Source organism: Corapipo altera, unplaced genomic scaffold (assembly GCF_003945725.1).
Source record: "Corapipo altera isolate COAL_440 unplaced genomic scaffold, ASM394572v1 77b, whole genome shotgun sequence".
NCBI classification, from domain to species: domain Eukaryota; kingdom Metazoa; phylum Chordata; class Aves; order Passeriformes; family Pipridae; genus Corapipo; species Corapipo altera.
In genome coordinates, this window is record NW_020884933.1 from 1198212 (window position 1) to 1219331 (window position 21120).

Below are 21120 nucleotides of genomic sequence, written 5' to 3' on the forward strand. Positions count from 1 at the left end.
AACTTTTGTTCTCTCAACTGGTGCTGTGTGTTCACACAGACAACAATTGCAATCCTAATTATGATTACATTCACCTTAATCCATAGCCTATTTTGCTAGGTAAGATTCTTAATCTCTGATGAACTTTATTTTTATTGATTATAGTTGAAAAGGGAGGCCAAGGGAGAAGACACAAATCTGGGGTGGTTTTGGGTTTTGTGCAGCTCCAAGACTTACACAACTTTCCCTTAGTTTGGGGTTCTGCATCCAAACTTTAGTTTCCAGTTCTATGTAAGACTCTCAACAACTGGACACTCTTGCAATACTGTCACCCACTGCCACTCCAGAGCATTTTTAGCCTCAGAAATGGGGAGAAAACTGCTGAACAGGAAACAAAAGTTGCAAAATAACTGTGCCTTAATAACTGTGAAAGCTTTCTGCTATTCCACCGTCGTTACCAAAAGCACAATCAGCACCATATGGCACAGAAGAGTTAAAACAACAAGGAGGATCTGCAGTAAAACAACATCATATTGTCATCCCCACTCTCATGAAAACACAGAACTGAAAATCAACACCAACCTCTTTGTTGGACAGTTCAGTTTATACAGTTGGAAGAACAAAATTTAAAGCGACCTCTATATTATTTTAAATCCCCACCTTGTAACTACTCCTTGTAAATAAGCAACCAGTTACCTTGAAAGCTAAATATTACCCACTCTCAGCTGCTAATTGGCACTTATTGTGTGCTGTTATAAACATAATGGATCTATGCTGCATATGAATTACAAAATATGCTGATTTAGCACCCAGACTGTCAAAAAGAATTTAACTTTTGTTTACCAGACTGAGTATTTGCATTTCAGCTGTTATAAAAGGGCAGTGATGGTGCTGACTCAGACTTCAAATGGCAAATAAGGAAATTCAGGTATGTCAGATGCTGAGTAATTCTTATGTACAGCATATTAACAAGTGCCCTCTTTTACCCTGTGAGTCTGTCAATGCTACATAACAAAAGTGAGATAACCAAGGAGGTGCTGGTGCAAAAAGGAACACAGATGGTTTAAGTTGCTGTGGAAGAGCAGAGCTTATAAAAAAATTACACCTACAGCTTGTGAAGATTAGGATGGGATTTCTGAGAGAGTACCTCAAATTTGATACACAACTGAATAATCTTTCCTCCTGTTCATCTGGATTCTGCAGGTGATTTACCAGGATCATTACCTGGTTGTATCAGCAGAATAAACAAGGGTGCAGGACATGAAAGGCTGCTCAGCCATTATCACCCCCTGTGACAAGGAACACAGGGCAGTTCCTTTTTGGAGATAACTTTACACTTGACCAGTTCTTTGCCTTTCTTGTTGCAGGGAGCTGTTGGACTGATTAGTGATAAATGGGTGACAGGAATCCCTCTTACAATGCCTGACTATCAACTCTGCTATGTAAACCTCTTCTTAGAAACAAACACAAGCACTTAAGGAGTGCAAAGTGTCATCACTCTGCTTCTCCCTCTGCACTGCACACACGCTGGAGGTGAATTCTCATTTTTCAGCCCAGGTTGCTCATTCAGGATGGACAACACACAGCATTCAAGGTGTGCAGGGCTGAAACCACCCCTAATTACATTATTCTAATTCACTGCAGAGCCAGACTTCACTTGCTGGTCCAGTGCAGGTTGGGTTTTTCATACTTGGACACGGACATTCAGTCTTTCACAACACAACACCCAGGCAGGGAGCAGACATGAAATGCAACTGCAACAGTGATTAATCACCTCTCCAAGATCATGACACACCTCCTCAGCTCTCTCAGCAGGGCAACAGTGAAGCCATGGCACGTACTAAAAGTCAGACAAATCTCCTAATGCATTAATAACATGTTCTGCAATGAGACAGTTGGAAGTTGGTGTGTCAGCTTGAGAACTGCTCCCCAAAACTCACCAAAGCGGACTTGCCCACACCTCCTGAACCAAGGACCACCAGCTTGTACTCACGCATGGTGTGGCCTGTTCAGACAGCAACAATCTGCAAAGCAGGAAAAAAAACCAGTTAAAAACACAGGTGGATTCAGGGCACTGTCTCCTGAAAGCAGCAACACGCTCCCTTCACCAAGCAGTCCTGAGAATGAGGATGTCTTTGTGAATACTTAGTTATGGTTTTTATTTTTCCACCTGGACACTCAGGTAGCACCTCTGGCAGCCCCAGTTTATATGAGATGCCCAGAGCTCAGCCTGATGGTGCTCAGAGAGGAAGAGGATGGACACACATGGTACAAACAGGGCACAGCTGCCCACTCCAGCTCCCCCTGCGTGTCCTCTGCTGCCTCAGCATTTCACAGCACAAACCACCGAGTACTGGACGAGAAAATTAGATCAGCAAGATGCAACTGAGAGGTTTCTTCTCCCCTCCACTCCCAGCAGGGAAGGATTTAGGTCAGTGTTTTCTCTCTGGAAAAGGTCAGCCCCAACACAGGGCTGCCAAGGCAGAACCTCTCTGCTCGCCCAAGCACCGACTCTGCCTTTTTATGGAAATCTTGCGACTCCCTCGACTCCCTGCGCAGCACCAGAAAACTCCTCGTTCTCCTCCAGAGTCCCTGACAAATAAGGCAAATGACAAAGCTGGTGATAAACATTTTACACTATGTTTACATTAGAAGCCAGGCTGGGCTGTCCCAAGCCACGGAGCTCAAGCAAACAATGACCTCAGCAGCGAATTCCCCCTTCCCAGCGAGACAGAGCTTCCTTCCCAAGTAAGGCTTCAGAGCCTCGAGTGCAAGGAGCCTGGGCAAGCTCCACTCCTCAAAGGCATTTCAAACTAACGTTACCACAGGATTTATGGGTCCACTGGCTACAGCCTTCAAAAATAAAAGCATATTCCAAGGAGTTTGATAGAGAAATGTATCACCTTGTCGACTGCCGTTAGCGGGTCTGCGGAGAGCAGGGATTGTATTTTTAGCTTTGCAGTGTGGAGAACTCCCTGACAATCTGTGTTTCAGGTTTATATAATCATTAAATCGGGGCAGGTTCTATAATTTCAATTCCCAAGGGAAGCTGGAAAACAGAGGATGAAGAGGAAACCCACGTGCTGCTGCTCACCCAGCTCCAGTGCCCGCCGGAGCTGCATCAGGACCAGCTGCTGAACACTGAGACCTTCCCTAAACATCCTAATTTATCCCTCACCCCTCAGCCACAGCCTGTTTTATGGTCTAAATGTGACACAAGTACAGGTTTAAACAAAAATAAAAAAAATCCCTCGTGCAGCTGCAGAGAGACACACAAATTCTGTGTCCAGTTTAGTTCAAGCTCATTTTTAAGTCAGAATAACAGAAATAAAGGACTTGCCCGTGCTGAGTCATGTAGCAAAGCTGCCCTTCACTCACCCAAGCCTTAGAGAGGGAATAAAGGTGAAGTTATCAGTGCAGCCCATCATTTTAAGCACCTTGAGGAGGTTTTTCCTCAACTCTTGAAGCTCATGTGAGCTGCAGTTGCTTAACTTCATGAAAATTGTGAAATCAAGTCAAACTGAAAGGGGTTTTCCAGAAGCTGTCTAAAAGCAGAGCCAGTGAGGTCTGTGCACTCTAGGACATTTACAGTGGTTTTGGCTAAAATTCTGGAACTGTGAGCTCTTCTGCTTGAACATTTCCCTAAGAAGTAACACTCACTTCCTTTCAAAAATCACGATTTTGGATGGGGAGGAGAGGGAAATTCCAATTAACAATTATTTTCCTCTTGATAATCCTTAGAAATTAAAAGGCAAGGCACTTTTTATAATGCACAAATGTAACTTATTGATCCAGTTTATCTTCCTCCTCCTCCTGCAGCTCCACAGTCAGTTAGTTCCACCAAGGAAAACCTGGGAAGCGACCAAGCTAAGGGTTAAATTTAGCTGTGAACTCTTTCACTTCTTATTTATAGTAAAAAACACTTGTGGGAAAGTTTCAGCTGGGAGCAGTACAAGACTAACTTCTCATTTCTTGTCTACAGTATTTGCTGACTTTTTTTTTTTTTTCTTTTTCAGGTGCAACAGGAAACCAAGATCCTGAACCACACGAGCCTCATTACTGCAAACCCCACACATCTTAATTATCTTGTAGCTCTTTCACGAGTATGTTAATGTTATCTGTTTATACAACATTGAATAGAGTGCTCAAGAAATTACTATGCTGCATCCCAGCCAACTTTTCATTTGGCAACTGCTGAAGCCCACCTAAATACAGTCACACACAGCAGCATTCATCTCCCTCCAGAGCTCCCTGGAGTGGAGTCACATGCCGTGAAGCAAGGGCTCCATTTCAAAATGGAATTAAATTATGGGTGCTAAGGGTTTCTTTGGAGTCAAAAAAAAAGAGTATGATTCCTAAGGAGTGTGGAAAAAATAACTGTAAATGTTGTGAAGCTGCTCTCATTGGTTCTGAAAGCTGAGGTGCAGAAATAAAGTAAAAGCTGAGTGTGTCTCCTTGCTCCTGCTCCCTTCTCCCAGGCACACAGAGCCACCAACTACAGCAGGACAACCCCGGGGCACAGAGCTTGTGTCACACAACCCACCACTGCCCTGAGCAGCAGCAACTCCCTCCTGCCTTCTCTGCAGACCCTCCAAATCACCTGCAGCACCTGCAGGGTAATAAATCAGCAGGGTTCTGTCATCTCTAATCGTCAAAAACCTTTGCTTCTACACTGTGAAACAGCTGATACATCAGAATTAATCTCTTTTCTTTGTTCTTTAACAGGAGCATCTCTTCTCTGCTGCTAACTGTCACCAACCCTGCCAGGGAAGCAACAGAAATGGATGTTTATCTATTCACAGCATCAGCCCCAAGATGCCCAGCTCCTTCCTGAGGCAAAAGTGAAGGGCTCTATTCTGGTAACAGATGCTGAATAAAGAAAAGATGCAGGATATTTGTTTTAATGAGCAAAACTGAAAGGCAGGGGGTCTCTGAGAAGGACCAGAGGATGGAAGCAAACACAAGTGGGACTCTGAGCACCCACTCACCTGCATCTTTATTCAGCCAAAGCCTTGTGCACTCTCCTAAATGCACAAATCATCCTTCACCCTCCTGCAGCCCTGGGGCCAAATCGGGGTAGGAAGAAGCAAAACTTTGAGGGTATTTCCCAAGCAGCGGAAAGAGCTGGGGGAGGGGGGTGGGGGAGGAGGGCTGAGGCCCTTCAGGACAGAAACCTGATGCAAAAATTAGCTGCTCCTCTTACAAAAGTTTCAGCAGCTCATCCAGAAGTTTACAGTTTGGGTGGTGAGGAGAGAGAAGCATAAACAAAGATAAGTGAACACAGCACTGAAAGAGAGTGGGTGCAACAACAATTTATCCATTATCAACTCCTGTGTTCACAGAAATTGCATTTGAAATATTTTGAGGACAACTAAAAAACTCCTACCTTGGCATAAAAGATCTCTCATCAGTGTTAGCAGCTCTACTGAAGGTCCTCCAGGCTCCCCACAAGGGACTGAAAAAAAACCAGAAAATATCAAAATAATTAATCATCTTTCAAAGACAGCATTTGCAATTCATCACTGAAGGGCTTAAGTCAAACCACCATGTTCCTGTGGACTTTTCCTTCCCAATATACTCTGTGGAAGACTTCACTTAAAAAAGACAAACTGAGGTCAAACTAACCCTGTTTGAGACTCTATCAAGTGTGCAATGCATTTTACAGAAAGTACTATCAAAGGAAAAAGATGTTTAGAGCAGCCCAACAACCTGAGTGATGTTAAAGAGGAAACACCGTCACTCCTGATCAACACTGCCCTGGTAAAATTCAATACAACACCTGAAAACTAGAATTATTTTAGGGATCCATGGGGTTTCTCTCTTGTAGGGCACACATAAAGCCTGTGTGTCTCTGCCCTGCAGCCGGGGAGCTGCAGCACACGCCAGTGCCAGGCACAGGAAGCAGAAGCAGCAGGTTCTGATGGTATCAGAGTCCCTCTGAACCAGCCCAACATCCTGTCCCACATCCCCCAGCCCTGCTGTGCCCTCGAGTCCTCCCCCAGCCACCTGGCAGCGGCAGGATGGAGGGCACAGGCTGGGCAGAGGAGGTGGCACACGGGGGGCACGACTCAAAGAGCAGCTACAAGCTGTGGGAAGAGCTGAGGGCAGAGGGGAGGGCACAGAGATGAACCCAGGCTGGGGGTGCCTCGACAGCCAGAGCATCTTGGCAGGATTTAAACTGCCAGAGGGCAGGGTGAGAGTAGAGACTGCAAAGAAATTCTTTACTATAAAGGGTGGTGAGGCCCTGGCACAGGTTGCCCAGAGAAGCTGTGGCTGCCCCATCCCTGGGAGTCTCCAAGGCCAGGCTGGACAGGGCTTGGAGCAACCTGGGCTAGTGGAAGGTGTCCCTGCCCGTGGTAGGGTTTGGAATGAGATGAGCTTTAAGGTCCCTTCCAACTCAAACCACTCTGGGATTTTGTGACAGTCCTCGAGAGCAGGACAACTCCCTGCACCACCATCCTCCTCCCCCAGGAACCCTCTGGCTCCTGTCCAAGTGTTTGAGGAGGCTGTGACACCTGCAGCATCCCAATCCTTTGTTCAGGAACACTGAACTGCAGCACAACTGGTACTTCAGTCATCACAGCACTGCCTGCTGCTACAACAGGCAAAGGGTCCTCTGTCTTTTATAGGTTCAGCACTTCATCCTTTCTTTTCAAGGGATAAAAGAATCAGTTGTTCCTCTAGAATCATAGGAAGTTTAAATGAAAACCTGCTAAGTTGCTTTTTTGAAAATATCTCCTTTTAAGAGCTCTGTACCCAGCAATCCAGAACCACCCTGGAGCCACAGAAATCAAAACTGTTTAGTAACTGATAACAGATGTCATAACCCCTGTCAAGCATTTTCCCAAATATAATAAGAAGTGAGTCTCCAGCAAAGCAGAGTTCATTCAGTCAGCTCTTGCTGTAGGTATTTGCTTGGGTCCAATTTGGACACACCTGAAAAGAGGGATTTCTTCTACAGAGCCAGGCTGGGAGAGCTGGGGGTTCAGCCTGGAGGAGAGAAGGCTCCAGAGGGACCTTAGAGCCCCTTGCAGTGCCTAAAGAGGCTCCAAGAGAGCTGGAGAGGGACTTGGGACAAGGGTCAGGAGGGGCAGGACAAGGAGGAATGGCTTCCCACTGCCAGAGGGCAGGGTTAGGTGGGATATTGGGAAGAAATCCTTCCCTGTGAGGGTGGGGAGGCCCTGGCACAGGTTGCCCAGAGAAGCTGTGGCTGCCCCTGGATCCCTGGAAGTGTCCAAGGCCAGGCTGGACAGGGCCTGGAGCAACCTGGGCTAGTGGAAGGTGTCCCTGCCCATGGCAGGGGGTGGAATGAGATGGGCTTTAAGGTCCCTTCCTATCCAAACCAGTCTGGGATTCCCTGATTTTTAGTCCCAGCTGCAGGACTGGGGACAGACAAGGTCACCGACTGCACTGGCCCTCAAAAAGCACAAGGCACAGCCTGAGCTTAAAAAAGGGTGAGAGAAAAGGAACAGAAAGAAGTGAGGCACAGAAGGAAGCACAGCAACCAGAGCAGCAGTTCCCAGAGACTGTGAAAGAGCCGCTCCCGGCACAGCTTCCACTGCCATGGGCACTGCTCACTGAGCTGTGCTTGGCTCTGCCCCAGGAAGATGCACTGGGATACAGAAAGACAGGGAAAGGTGTCCCTGGGATAGAGGAGAGAGGGGTAGGGAGCAAGGATCACTCACCTGGCTTCAAGGAAGAGAGAAGAGAGTAACTCCTTGCTCGCTCATCACCCCCACCTCCCATTTTCTGATTTTCACCAGCGGGAACCAGAAGTTTGAACATTTCCAGGGGGAAATGTGCCACCAGGATTTCACAGATTTGGGAGAGAAGCACAGATGTCTGTGTGAACTCCAGCACCCCAGGCTGGCTGTGCCACCCCCGTGGCCGTGCCCATCCCATTTCCCAGCTGAGAGGCAGATTCTTGGGATGTTGCAGCCACATGTCCTGGTTATTTTTATCCTGGCAGTTAAATACTGGATCGTGGCTACTATAAACAAACCTGTTTAATTTTCAACTTGCAAATGTTCTCCGTGCCAGTTTTTTTCAGTCAGTATAAACTAGGCCATGGAAAGGGCTGGATTTTCTTTTTTTAAAGTGTCAACTAAACATTGCTCAATACTCCACCAAAATCCCTTCATTACTCAGAGCCGTGTTGGCAAAACAAACCCAAATCCAGCACTTCTGCAAAGGGAAGATTTACAGCCATCAAAATCACACTTCAACTGACAGATTCCCTCTACAGTATAGGAAAATCCAAACAAACAAAGAGAATGATCCAGCAGAGAAGGCTGGAAACACAAGACCAGGGCTCTCCCCTTGGCTTCAACCAGTTCCAGCACGGCCCAACAACAGCTCCACTCACCACCTGCTCCCTCATTTGTTCTACACCCTGTTCTTAGATATTAAATTACTCAATGAAGTCAAAAGCACATTAAATACTTCCCTAATATTCATCAAAGCTGTCAGCAATTACACAACTGTTACACGAGAGCGACAGAGACACACCGGGAGCAGCGATGGTGGATCCCAAATGAAAGGGGGTTTGGCTGGAAATCCCACAGTTAATTAGCAGACACCTCCCCTGAAAAGCAGCAAGGCAAGCAGTGCCAGAGATGACCCTGTTAATTAGCAGGGAGTTTAGTTAATTGATAAAAATCACTGCCATGGACTCACTTGCCCAAGGCAGTCAAACTCCCTGGCTTTAGGGTACATGGAAAACCTCCTCTGCCTTTCCTAGATCACCAACACCAGAAAAATGAGAGGGAAGAGGAAAATAAAAAGACCAAAAGACCAGACTAAGCAGAAAGCAGGACTTCACTGTGACTTTAAAGCACAATTTGACAACCTTCCATCCCCAGACACTGCATTTATTTTATTACTCATTATCGCTGCGGTATCTGACAGCAAAGTAATTGTGTTTTATATATTAATGTTACATAAGAGGAAAAATATTTTATACACTGTGACAGGAATCTCAGCCTCAATTTTTTTTTAATTTCAACAGTAAAATCATTATCATTTCCACTGACTGCTTTCAGCATCAAATCAAATACCAATCAAGGCAACAAATGTGTAATTAACTGTATCCACAAGGCTGGGGTAGGATGAGTCATGACCCCACTGCAGAGCATTCCTGATGCTGGGACACACATCCCATCCCTCTTGCTTTAGAAGCTTTTATTCTTCTGGAGTTAGTGCAGGACAAAACTTGAGTTATTTCTTGTGAAAACAAAGAAAATATTTTGGTTCCAGACAGGAATTCACACACCCTAATCAAACTATCTTATATGTCAGCAGCTTCAGCACTAAAAAAGAGGTATTTGGGATCAGAGACTTATTTTGAAGGAAGCATAAGAACACTGAAGAACTAAAGAAATTCCAATTCCCTACAATAAGTCTTGGGAATTGCATCGAGTCCTGAACCTAAAAAGCACTATGAACTGAATTCACCATGACTGTGGAAAGTATAACAATATTTTAATGTTTCTAAAAGAGAACTTTCACCAATAATTCATAAACTTACAACAAGAAGGCAGCCACATTTGTGTCTCTGGGTTGTGGACTCCCCATCCCTGGAAGTGTCCAAGTGTCCAGGTTGGACAGGGCTTGGAGGAACCTGGAAAAGGGGAAGGTGTCCCTTCCCATGGCAGGGGGTGGAGTGAGATGAGCTTTAAGATTCCTTCCAATCCAAATCATTCTGGGATTCTATTATCCTGTGATTTTAACGACATACTTTATCCAACTAATCAGTAATTTAAGTAAATTGATTTGTTTTGTTTTGTTTTTGAGGGAGTAAATAAACCCCAAAAGACACAGCAAGAAGCACCCACGCAAAAAAATGAAGCTGGTGACAAGCCAAACAAACAAACAGGTATCTGAGAACACAAATGAACGACGACATTAGTCAGGGGTGTTATTTGAACTGTTTAACCAGAAAAAGCAAGAGAGTGGCCTTCAAACCTTGCGCCCCTTCCCAAAAACTCAAGCCCCTGCCATGTGCTCCCCTGAGCCACATCCAAATCCCCCCGTTTCTGCCTCATTCCCATGTTCTGTGCCGGGCTGGGAAGGTTCCTGATCCAGGGCCAAGGCCATAAAAGCCTGGGCGAAGAGTAAAGTCCTCCAGTGACAGAGTCCTTCCGACTCCACTGTTGTGCTGAGCTGGAGCTTTGAGCAAATTAACTGCAGCCCACACAAACAAGGCAGAGGAACAAACTCCTTGGAAAAACAGCAATAATTCTGTCATTTGAAACAGTCATTTCAGGCACAAACACACCGAGATTGATCCTGCTCAGCCTGTAATCTTTTGTGCAATCAGCCTCACGCTGAACCTGCAATTTTAAACAACATAATGTTCACTTCCATGGAAGTGACTGCCTAATTATTCATTGGGAATTGCTTTGCTATAGAAGCTCTCCAGGCAAGGGAACAAGGGCTCTGGGCAGCCAAACCTTGCCGTGCTGAAACAGCTAATTTATGTTTTGTCCTATTGGTCTGCACTTGCAGAAAGTTGCTAGGGCCATGTGCCAGGCAGACAAAGAGAGGGGAAAGGAAGCCAGCAGCAAAACTCAAAGGCCAACACACACTGCATCCCCAAATTAGAACAGCCCTCCACGTCACTGGTGGAGTTGGCAGCCGCCCCTCCGGACCGACTGCGGCACTGCTGCAAACTTCATACTAATGAGCACTGAGCTGCAAACAGGACAGCCAGCCACAAAGTGTGCAGATTGAGGGGAAAAAAGTCTCTTCTCAGTAATTTATATGTGTATATACACATATATATAAATAAAACAGCTTATAGGAAGCATTGTGTGGTCGCAGGTCCTCTCAGGTGACACCACGGTCGCACTCGACCATTTCTCTTCTTCTCATTCAGACCCACTTGAGTAATTCAGAACTCCATTCAGGAGTTCCCAACAGCTTCTTTTGGAAGAAAAAAAAAAAAAAAGAAAAAATACTTCCTTTCCCCCTTCCTCATCAGCTAAACATGTAAATGTTAAAAGGCATCACCATTAAACACAGCAGCCGTTTATGGGACTTCCTCCATCTGTTGTTTATCCCCACCCCCCAACTTGCCACTGACTTTAAAGTCCTATAAAGTTGGGTTTTTTTGCTTTCTCCATTTTCTTCAGTGTGAAAAATATTCTGACCTTTCACAATATGGTTTTAATTCCAGACAGACTCGAGGAGGCTCAGTCACAGCAAAAGCCCAACTCCATTATACTTGCTAAGAACAATTTGTTGTGCTGATAGTAGCTTGGCAACGTTCTTCACTATTCTTCCTGGTTTATATAATTAGAGTAAATAAGTGACATGAGGTAGGTAGCTTGTCACTGCCATTTCAGCTTGGCACTTGAATTATTTTATTTCTGCAGTAACAGTGCCCAGACACTGGTCATAAAACCCAGTTTGCCTTTATTTGGTGTCCAGCATCGAATCTTTGATGGAGAGAACAAGACAAGCTTCCCCCTGAGCAAAGGGTTCTTTGAAACTTCTCAAGTTGTAGAGGTTTAAACTGCTCTTTCAGTGTATTTCAAACTGAAAGACAGCAGGTTTAGACTGACAGAAATTTGACAGAATACTCACAGTTGGAAGGGGTCCACAAGGATCTTAAGTGAATGGCCCGTGCAGGGATTGAACCCACCACATTGGTGTTATGAACACCATGCTCTAAATAACTGAGCAAATTGGATATTGGGAAGAAATCCTTCCCTGTGAGAGTGGGGAGGCCCTGGCACAGGTTGCCCAGAGAAGCTGTGGCTGCCCCTGGATCCCTGGAAGTGTCCAAGGCCAGGATGGACAGGGCTTGGAGCAACCTGGGCTGGTGGAAGGTGTCCCTGCCCATGGCAGGGGGTGGAATGGGGTGAGCTTTAAGATCCTTCCAACGCAAACCATCCTGTAATTCAATGATTTCTACCCACCAGTGATAAATTCCAAGACTAACATCAAACCTCTACACCCACACTGTCTGTCAGCACGGGCCACCTCCCAGCTTTCCAGGAGACTGATTTACAAACTCCCGAAAATATTCTTTAAATCTTCCTGGCAAAGCTGCGACAATCAGTGTGCACACACTGGATTTGGCCACGGGGACTGATCTAAAGGTCAGGTTTGCATTTGCAGCCCTGAGGTTTCCAATGCCTGGTGAGTTGTGTGAGAGCCACGAGCAACCAAAGCCCGGCTGTTCCCACGCAACCGCCGCTAATTAAACGCCTCTTTTAACAACCATTTTTTTTTTTGAATGAAAAGCCCCACTGACCATATGGCCACTTATTAATACTGCATTTGTTTATCAGTTTAAATAAAACCCCTACAGCAACGAGTATCCATGTAATGAGGGCTTAAACACAGTTAACAACGGATGTGTGAGGTACAACTGCACCTCTTGAAAGGGTTTCATGGCAGATTTTAAGGCTTGATAGGAGCCTGAATAGCAGTAAAAGCACAGAATTAGCTTAAAATAGAGGCAAAAGTAACAGTTTCATTACCTTTCATAAAGCAATTAAGTTGTTTAATATGGTGCTTGATCCTCCAGTATTTAGCTCAGCCCCTTAATGCTGCTTCCTGGGGGGGCAGAAGGGGGTGGAAACTGAGTTTTCTTTTATAAGAAAAGTGAAACTTTCTTCTGTGGGAAGGTTTTAACTGAAGGAATATTCAACTATGTGATTAATACTCCAGTGCTGAAGTGAGAACTATGAGGCCAGGAGTGTTATAACCAAACCACTGGCAGATCTGGCCTCTGCACTGGGGGGGTTCTCTGAAGTTTTTTTAATCCTCCTGAACCTGCTCAAAAGGGCAAAACCACTTGGCCAATTCATCCTGGAATTTCCTTTATGGAAAACAAAAGGTGGCACTAAAGGAAATAGCTCTGATGGTTTAATCAGTTTTATATGAGCCATTTCAGTATTTATAGGTCAAGCTTGATTACAACCAAAATAGATTATTATAGAGCTGGCTTTAAACAGCAACAAAAACAAAACCCAGGGGCAGTTGGGCTCCTGCTCCCAGAGCTGTGTTTGACTCCCACGGAAGGGAGGACACATCCTTCAAGATGAGCACCACTGGCATCAGCCAGTCCTTCCCCTCCACCTCACCAACAGCATCCAAAGAGGAACAAAAAAAAAAAGCCTTATTTTTAGAATGTGTCTTTGAAGTGATAAGACACAGGGCAATAGGAAAAACAAAAATCTCTCCCATATTAGTGTGTCCCTTTGTTAAACACACGGCCTGGAGACAGCTGGTTCTGCACTCTGAGCAAGACCTGAGAACACACCACAATTAATCTGAGTGCTAATTGCCATCACCCACAATTTCTGTGCTTTCCCTGTTGGGGAGGACACCTTCCCACCCAAGCAGAAACTCCCAGTCAACTGTTCTTTCTCCAGCAAATCTACAAATACAACATCAGCCAAACCCCTGAGCTCATCAGGGGAACCATCACCACCGGTTTAAAAAAGTTCTTAAATATATATTTTAACTCCTGCCCATAAAAATGCAGTGGATATGAACTTGGCATGTAAAGGACAACAAGCATCTCCAGCATCTCAGCTCTAGAGATATAACTTAACTCTTGTGACACCTGCTGAGCCACCCCGTCACCCAGCTCGAGTTTGCTTTAGTGCTAAATGGATTTGGACTCGATATTGTGTTTATGACAAGGGTTTAGAGCAAACAGTTCATTTAACAGAGGCTACCAAGTACTGAAAATACAGAATAAAGAACACTTTCTCGGAATCACATCACTGAGGAAAGTGCCCTGGAGCATTAAAACATCTGTCTGGTCATTTTAAATGAGATTCCTGAAAAAGCTTTGCTCTAGATTTGTGATCAATATGTCAATGGAGTGTATTCACAAAACAAGGCAAAGCCATAACTGTACTGTAATCTCTATGACTTTATAAGTGATCTGATGAGTTAAAAGCCCTAAATGCATAAATATTTCATGACAAAGGCTGTCTGGAACCGCTTCAGTCTGTATCTTTAATCTTAATGTAATTTTCAACTACAATTACTGTTCTAACCCAAAGTAGAAAGCAACAATTGGCTAAATTTATCTTCAGCTGTTATGTATTTGATAAATCCATCAAGATTTCTGCTCTCCAGGCTTGATACTCAAACACTGTTACCCAGTACAGGACTGACATCAAATCCCAGGGTAAAGCAAGATGTGCTGGAATGAGACTCTTACCCAAAAAAACAGAGAATTGCACCAGAAATAGCCTTACCCAGTGAACTATGAGTTACTTCCAACTACCACGTGGTGAGTGGCACATAAAAAGATATTATTCTGCATGTCAGCTGTCTGTAATGAAAGTTTTCCTCTTCTCAGCAGCCCCTCCCTACAGCTTCGAGTTTATTTGCATGAGAGAAAAGAATATTACATAAAAATACAACATAAAAGGCACTGCAACCCATACATCCAGCTGAACTGCTCCTCCCACATTCTCCAGGCTTTCCAGAGGTCTATTTCCTGATCAAAATGTGAGAAATGCCTGATTCCATACAGATTTTCCACTTGGACAAAGCGAAGCAGGGAGCACTCCCAGCCCCAGCTGCAGCCAGAGAGGCTCAGATCCTTCCCGGAGCAGCTTTCCCTGCCATGACTTCACACGCAATAACCCCGATTTAAACATGACAAGTTCAAATGTTTTCAGGATTAGAACACTGCAGAACACGACATCAGCATCAAATCCAACAAATATTCCGACTAAAAAAAAAACAAACAAACAAAAAACCCCCCAAACATTCCAGCCAGCCTTGAATTTGCAGTTGTAGCCACTGACAAGTGAAATGCAAGTGTCTGTTTTTCTGTAACGCTCCAGCAAGCAGCAGTTATGCAACACAACCCATTGACAAACACGGTGCTGGTTGCAGTGTTATTTCCAAAAAGCAGGGTTTTTTTGCAGTAATTTCTGACAGGGCAACAACCACCTCTTACAGAAACTTCTCATCCTGCTCGTCACCGGTGTATTTTTGATTGCCTCATTTAATTATTAATAAAGATCTGTTTCAGCCACTGCTGTGGGCATATCCAGACCTCTTGCTTCAGTGCCCCAGCTGGATTTAAATATTTTCCAGTTTATCAATATTCAAAATAAATAACAGATCATAATGACTCAGGCCACCTGCTCCACAGGACTATTGGCTATTGCCTGGTTCCCCAAATTTTAAGTCAAACAAAGTGAAAAGGGTGAGAAAGCCAAGGCACCAACTGCAGCCACGGACTCATTTTTTGCTGTTTGTCCTGTTACCTGTTTCTTCTCTGCCAGAAAAGCCCTGTGGAGGGTCAGACTTTCCCCTCAGACAGATCATTTTGTTCAGCAAAAGCAAACAACCAGCAAGTTTTCAGAACACACCGAGTCTGCTTTTGTCAGCATTTGGATTTCTCAATCCCCCCCCCCAAAAAAAAAAAAAAAATCCAAACCCTGCCTTCCCCTGGGTTCAGGTCAAGCCACTGCAGCTGCACTGGGGAAGTGCCTGTTCAGGTATAGCAGGTCTTTCCCAACAGCCAGCACCCAATACCTGCTGGACCACTCACAGCAGGAGCAGGAACACACATCAAAACATCAAAACACCGTCTTCATGTGGCCACACTGAGATTCAGGCAGGGCCACCCGACCTGCTTCAGCAGCTGGCAACGCTGAGAAAGAGCCCTGTGGCTCTGCTGTCACGGGAGAGACAGAAACACAGAGTTTTAAAGCTCTCCTTTTTAACTAGAAGCACTGGCTGCTCCAGGGCTGCGAGTGCAACCTGCCAGTATGGGAGTTACAAACCCCAAAATTATTGGTGATCCAGAAAAGGGGTGGTTTCTGGTGCCCTGTTCCTTCCCCCACACAGACACACCACTCAGAGGATCTTCCCACAGCACATCAATGCAATTTAAGTTTAAACACAGCATTTCTGACCAGGAATGCAACACCCAGTGGCTCCTCCCTCCTTCCCACAGCCACCTCATTTTAATATCGTTAAATGGATTACTTGAGACAACCTTAATTATTGCAGTATGTGCAAGGGAAGAAGTGATCTCTCAGTAACCAGTTTCTTGTCCCTTTGCAGATCAGAACGTGTTTCGTAGCAAACCTGGGAGTGAAATGGCATCAGAGGTTCAGCCCCAAAGTGCTTCAGCAGAAACACCAACAGCTGAACAGGTACATGTGTGTCCTGATGATGTTCTGCTGTCACTGGGTCTATACAGCTCCCCCTGCACCCCCCTGTCTTCAGAAAGGAGCTCAGAAAACAGGCATTAATTAACAAAATTATGCTATCACAGGGAAGAACAGGAAGCTTCTAGTAATGAGCCATTTAGCTCCGAAGGGTTTCAGTCAGACATGTCAAACCAGCTCACAGAGCATGTCAACAGCCAACAACAACAAGCAAAGCCAGCAGAAAAACAAGCACTGAAGACCCTCAATTTGTTGCAACAGAAGGGCAGCTTGATGTAACTCTCATAAATGTAGGCTGGTTCTTGCCAATAACAACCTGTTACCACCGAGGACACAGAGCAAACACTCACATATTTATCCACCACCCAAAACAAGCCACAGGTCGTGTTCTTTCCAGTTGTCACAGGCAAAGCTGAGCCACCACGTTGCCCCTACTCTACACAAGAGCAAAGGATGCTGCCCTGAGTCAAGACGTGCTCAGGAACTGCAGTTTCTTGCTCTCAGCTCCTTCCCCCCATCAGCAGTGGGACCTCCACAACCATACAGTGAGTCAGAGCAAGAGCTGAGCTGGTTGAAAATTACGTCTGTATTTTTGGGATGAGCTCAGTTCTCAGCTTGCTGAGCTCCCCGAGCTGCCTCAGCATCTACAGAGCAAAGGGGACACTGGGGGGGTGTGACCATGAAACCACAGCCTGCAGCTCTGCCTTGGCTGAGCTTCCACTGCATCCCGCCCACCCTCCCACACAGGACAGCCATTCCACGCAAATCCCAGGAAACAGAGGGTCATTCACACTGAGGTGGAACTCCAAAGGCCTCTGCTACAACCCTCCTGCTCCAAATGGGGCTTTGAAGTCAGACCAGTCACTCAAGACGTTGCCCAGTCCAGTTCTGTGTCTCTCTGATGACACAGATCCCTGGGCAGCCACATCTCACCACATCTCATTTGAAAAAATCTCCTTTTTTTTTTAGCTCACGGAACCCTTGACCTACAGAAACCCAAGTTACCTACTCTGCCCTCCCAGGACTGTCACCCACAGCAAACCCACTCTGGCCTTGGAGGATGCTCTGATACCTGAGCAAAAGTAAATCAACTCCAAGCACACTCAGCTGGAGCCTCAAAGCTCACATTAAAGCCATTTAACCTTGTAGGTGCTTTCAATCCTGGTGACACTCCATAAAATACAACCAAAACATCATTTTTTTATGTACTATAACAAGGTTTCTCCTAAAAATCTTACGTTATTGGAATAAATGCTGTGTTGAACACCAGGTCCACTTGCTGAACAGCAACCTTAGAAAGCAAAGTATGGCCAAAAAAGCCAGCATTCAAAATCCTGTATATCTTATAAATCAAAAGCAACCATGCATTCTGGAGAGCTTGTTTACATGTAAATCAAGAAATCTTAAGGAGGAAGTTGGACATAAATACAGGTAGTGAAACAACAGAGAAGGGGCCACTTCAGAGCAAAACTGGTCATCAAACTAAATCCAGGCCACAACATCCTCAGTTATTTAGAGCACAGACTTGTCTCAAACATAAATTTAAACTACATTCGGGTTGAGCTATCAAAGAATATAAAAATGTAAGTTCTCCTTCCTGCAATAACTTTCATAGGCAGTACAGGACTTTTAGGGAAGACAACTAAGAGCCACACTGAAATACAGAATTCCTGCCATATGCCTGGATGCTATTTTTTCAACATGAAATGTGAGGTGTATATTCAGGCTAATCAAGGTTATTTCTATTTCAACATATTTATATATAAAAAGTGCATTAGGTAATTTTTTTAAATATCCTTCTTACACAGAAGCCATTAATGAAAGTGCATCATCTTCACACTTATTTTAAGCCTTTCTCTTCTGCTGTAACAGTTCAACAGCTCTTGCTTTAACCAACACAGGTGGTTTTTTCATTCTAATATTAGTGCTGGAGACACCAAACTGGATCACTTGGTCTCCTGCTGGGTTCTTGTTGAATAAAACTTCAACAGTGGGAAAAAGGAGTTCAATCCATGACCTGCCTTACTCACCTCAGGGTGCAGCTGCAGAGAGTGAGTAACCTACTACGAGTTCTAACTGCAGAGCCCAACCATTCTGGGATGTGTTTCCCCCACAAAAATTGTGCCTCTCTCCTTGGTCTGACTAATGCCTCCTATCACCTGGGTATGGAGGACTGGAATAAATTTATCTTCATAACTTTGAGCTCTGTTTCACCATTTCCATTAACTGAAACACAGGGAACTGGATTCTACCTTCCAGTGCCTGAAGGGATCCTACAGAAAGGTGGAGAGAGACTATTTACAGGGGCCTGGAGTGACAGGACAAGGGGAACGGCTTCACACTGACAGGGAGAAGGTTTACATTGGATATTAGGATGAAATCCTTCCCTGGGAGGGTGGGGAGGCCCTGGCACAGGTTGCCCAGAGAAGCTGTGGCTGCCCCATCCCTGGAAGTGTCCAAGGCCAGGCTGGAAGGAGCTTGGAGCAACCTGGGCTGGTGGTCTGGGATTCCCTAACAATATTCCAGGACATCTGCAATCCCAGCAAGAGGAAGCATGTTGTATTTTGAGTCTGCTGAGCAACAGCCATGAGGTGACACAGCTCTAGTGTTGATCCACCCTGTGCTTTAGGAACAAAAAGCCAAGTCCTCCTTTATCCTTTCCTACTTCCGATGAAGGATATAATCCAAGGAGAAACCTGTTTGGGAGGTGAACTTTTCAGGACATTAACTTCTACCCAGAGAGCAGTCTAGGAACACAAACAAACCCTGGCTGCCACCACACTTCAGTACTGCAGCAAACAAACCAAAACACCTCACCCAAGTTTTAGCACCTGAGCAAGACAGACTGGACCAAACAGAACAGTTCAGCAAGATTAACTTTTCTTTCAGAAAACTTTAGGACATCCTTACTTATCTCTGCCATTAGGTGTCATGTTTCCAGCAGCAGAAGTTTTTGCAAACACAAAATGTCTAAGTGAAATTTCATCCCTGGGATTTATTAGCAGCCTTTTAAGAAGATGCTTCCATTACTGTTCTGTTTAATTTCCCAGTAACTATTGAATGAAAGAGTAAAAGCAAATCAATAACTGAGCACAGCATAAAATGAATTCAGGCTGTACTTTAACCACCATCCTCACTACCTCTTCAAAAAACTAACCCAAAACCCACCCCAAATCAAGGCCAAAAAAAATCCAAATACAACCCCAGGACTTGACTGAGTTTTAAAAGTTGTGTCTCTCATGAATCTGCTTCTGCAGAATTAAATACACAAGGTTACAATCTGACTGATGTTCAACATTAATGTGGGCCTTCAGAAAGTAAAACGAAGTGATAAAAAAGGAAGTCTCCCATATTATCCTAAAAACCAAAAGTCTTCATCAGGATCCACAGCCAGACCAGCCGAGCTGATTTCTGAAGGCTTGAAAGTAACACCAGACCAAGGACAATTCTGAATTTCAAACAACTACAAGTAAAAAACATTTCAAATATAAAGACTGAAGATTAGAACTTGCATTATGTTCAAAAGAGCCACTTCCTTTTATTCCAGGAAAACAGATAACACGTTCCTGTTCTCGGAATATTAACATTCCTCTTCAGGATGATTTTTTGAAGCCTGTGAAGTTGCACAGAAGCAATCTGTTCCCTAAATGCTAAGCACAAGTTCAAAGTGCCCCTGAGTACACTGTGCACGTGCACAGCACAAGAAAAAACACTGCAATATACAGCACAAACAAAGTCTAGAGTTGTTTATGCCCAAGACGATGATTCAATACACAATTAAAACTTTTATGTTCGAGTACATCCACATGTTACACTCCTGCTATTTAATTACTTTTCAGGGTTTTTTTTGAGAACAGCCCTCAGACTGGATGAACAGCCACGAAAGGCATCTCTAATAACCTATGTCTGTATATTTGCAGCTTATGGTTTCAAATATAAACTGTTTTGCTACGCTGTGTAAACACGAGTCTCCAAATAAAAGCATTAACGTGTCACCAGACTTATGCTGCACTGGTAATTCAGCCCTTTTGGCACACAGATCCTCTCAGAACCTCCAGCAAAGCTACTTACCCTCAAAACGGCCACGCCAGAGCCAGGACACGTGATGGCAGACACTGCTCAGCTCCCTGCGAGCCCTCAGAGTGACAACTCTGCGCTCTGACACCGCTGGGCCTCGAAATGTCACCGCGGTCCCTTCACCGGACCCCTACACCCCGCTGGGCTCCTCACACCTTCCCAAAGGCTGTAAGAAATATCTGCTTTTAAGGATAGCTCGGTGCGTGTGGATGATCTGGCTGCACACAGACCCGGCGTGGCGAACGCAGGATTATTTTTAGCAGCGAGCGCGGCGCTTCCTGCCGGCTCCACCTTGGAGGACGCCGCGCGCACGCTGTCACCCTCCGCTCCAAACCCGGGATTTCACAACTTCTGCTACCTGCCACAACACAGGGAGGGAAGGGACAATCTGCCGAGAGCTCCGAGTGACGATTTCCCAGTTTCTAACTTGGCACGAAGAGCTGCTGTAGGAATATGTTGCCGGTCTTCGCTCGCGTCAATAAATCGATGCCTTTTTTCCTGCCGCGGCGATGAACAGAACCTTAAATGCTTTTATTTATTACGCCCATTTTTTGGTTTTTTTGTCCCATAGCAACGGGACGTGAACACGGCATTCCCAGCGTAATGAAGTCACTATAGCAACGTGATAATGATGTCAGAATAATCAGACAGCATTTCATACTTGGTGAGATACATGGCTTCTACGAACTCAAAAAGTTGCTTCTATGAATAAAAAAGTAAGAATGTGCCATCTGAAACTTCCCTTCACGTTGGCTGATTTTGGATAACTTGTCGTTGAAGGCACAGAGCTCTGCTAACGCACCACTTTCGGTTTCTCCAAGCTCCATCCGTTCCTTCCTGAAAGCCTCACAAATTCCCACATTAAAACCCTGTTTTAATGCTGCTACACCAGTGGGAGTTA

General features: G+C 45.0%; 1 protein-coding gene across 2 annotated transcripts in view; it reads right to left on the bottom strand.

Annotated features, from left to right (window-relative positions):
- RAP1A (RAP1A, member of RAS oncogene family) overlaps positions 1-20704 on the bottom strand; it is a 36326-nt gene extending 15622 nt beyond the window's left edge. The window contains exons 1-3 of one of the 2 annotated variants that reach the window (XM_027659750.1): positions 20578-20704; positions 5366-5434; positions 1920-2003 (exon numbers count right to left, since the gene is read on the bottom strand). In XM_027659750.1, coding sequence (XP_027515551.1) covers positions 1920-1976 — 57 coding nt within the window. In that variant the 5' untranslated portion in view covers positions 1977-2003; positions 5366-5434; positions 20578-20704. Of the gene's footprint in view, positions 1-1919; positions 2004-5365; positions 5435-9340; positions 9352-20577 lie in introns of those variants that run through there. The other variant, XM_027659751.1, reaches the window with a different exon arrangement.
- Positions 20705-21120: the final 416 nt, after the last annotated feature.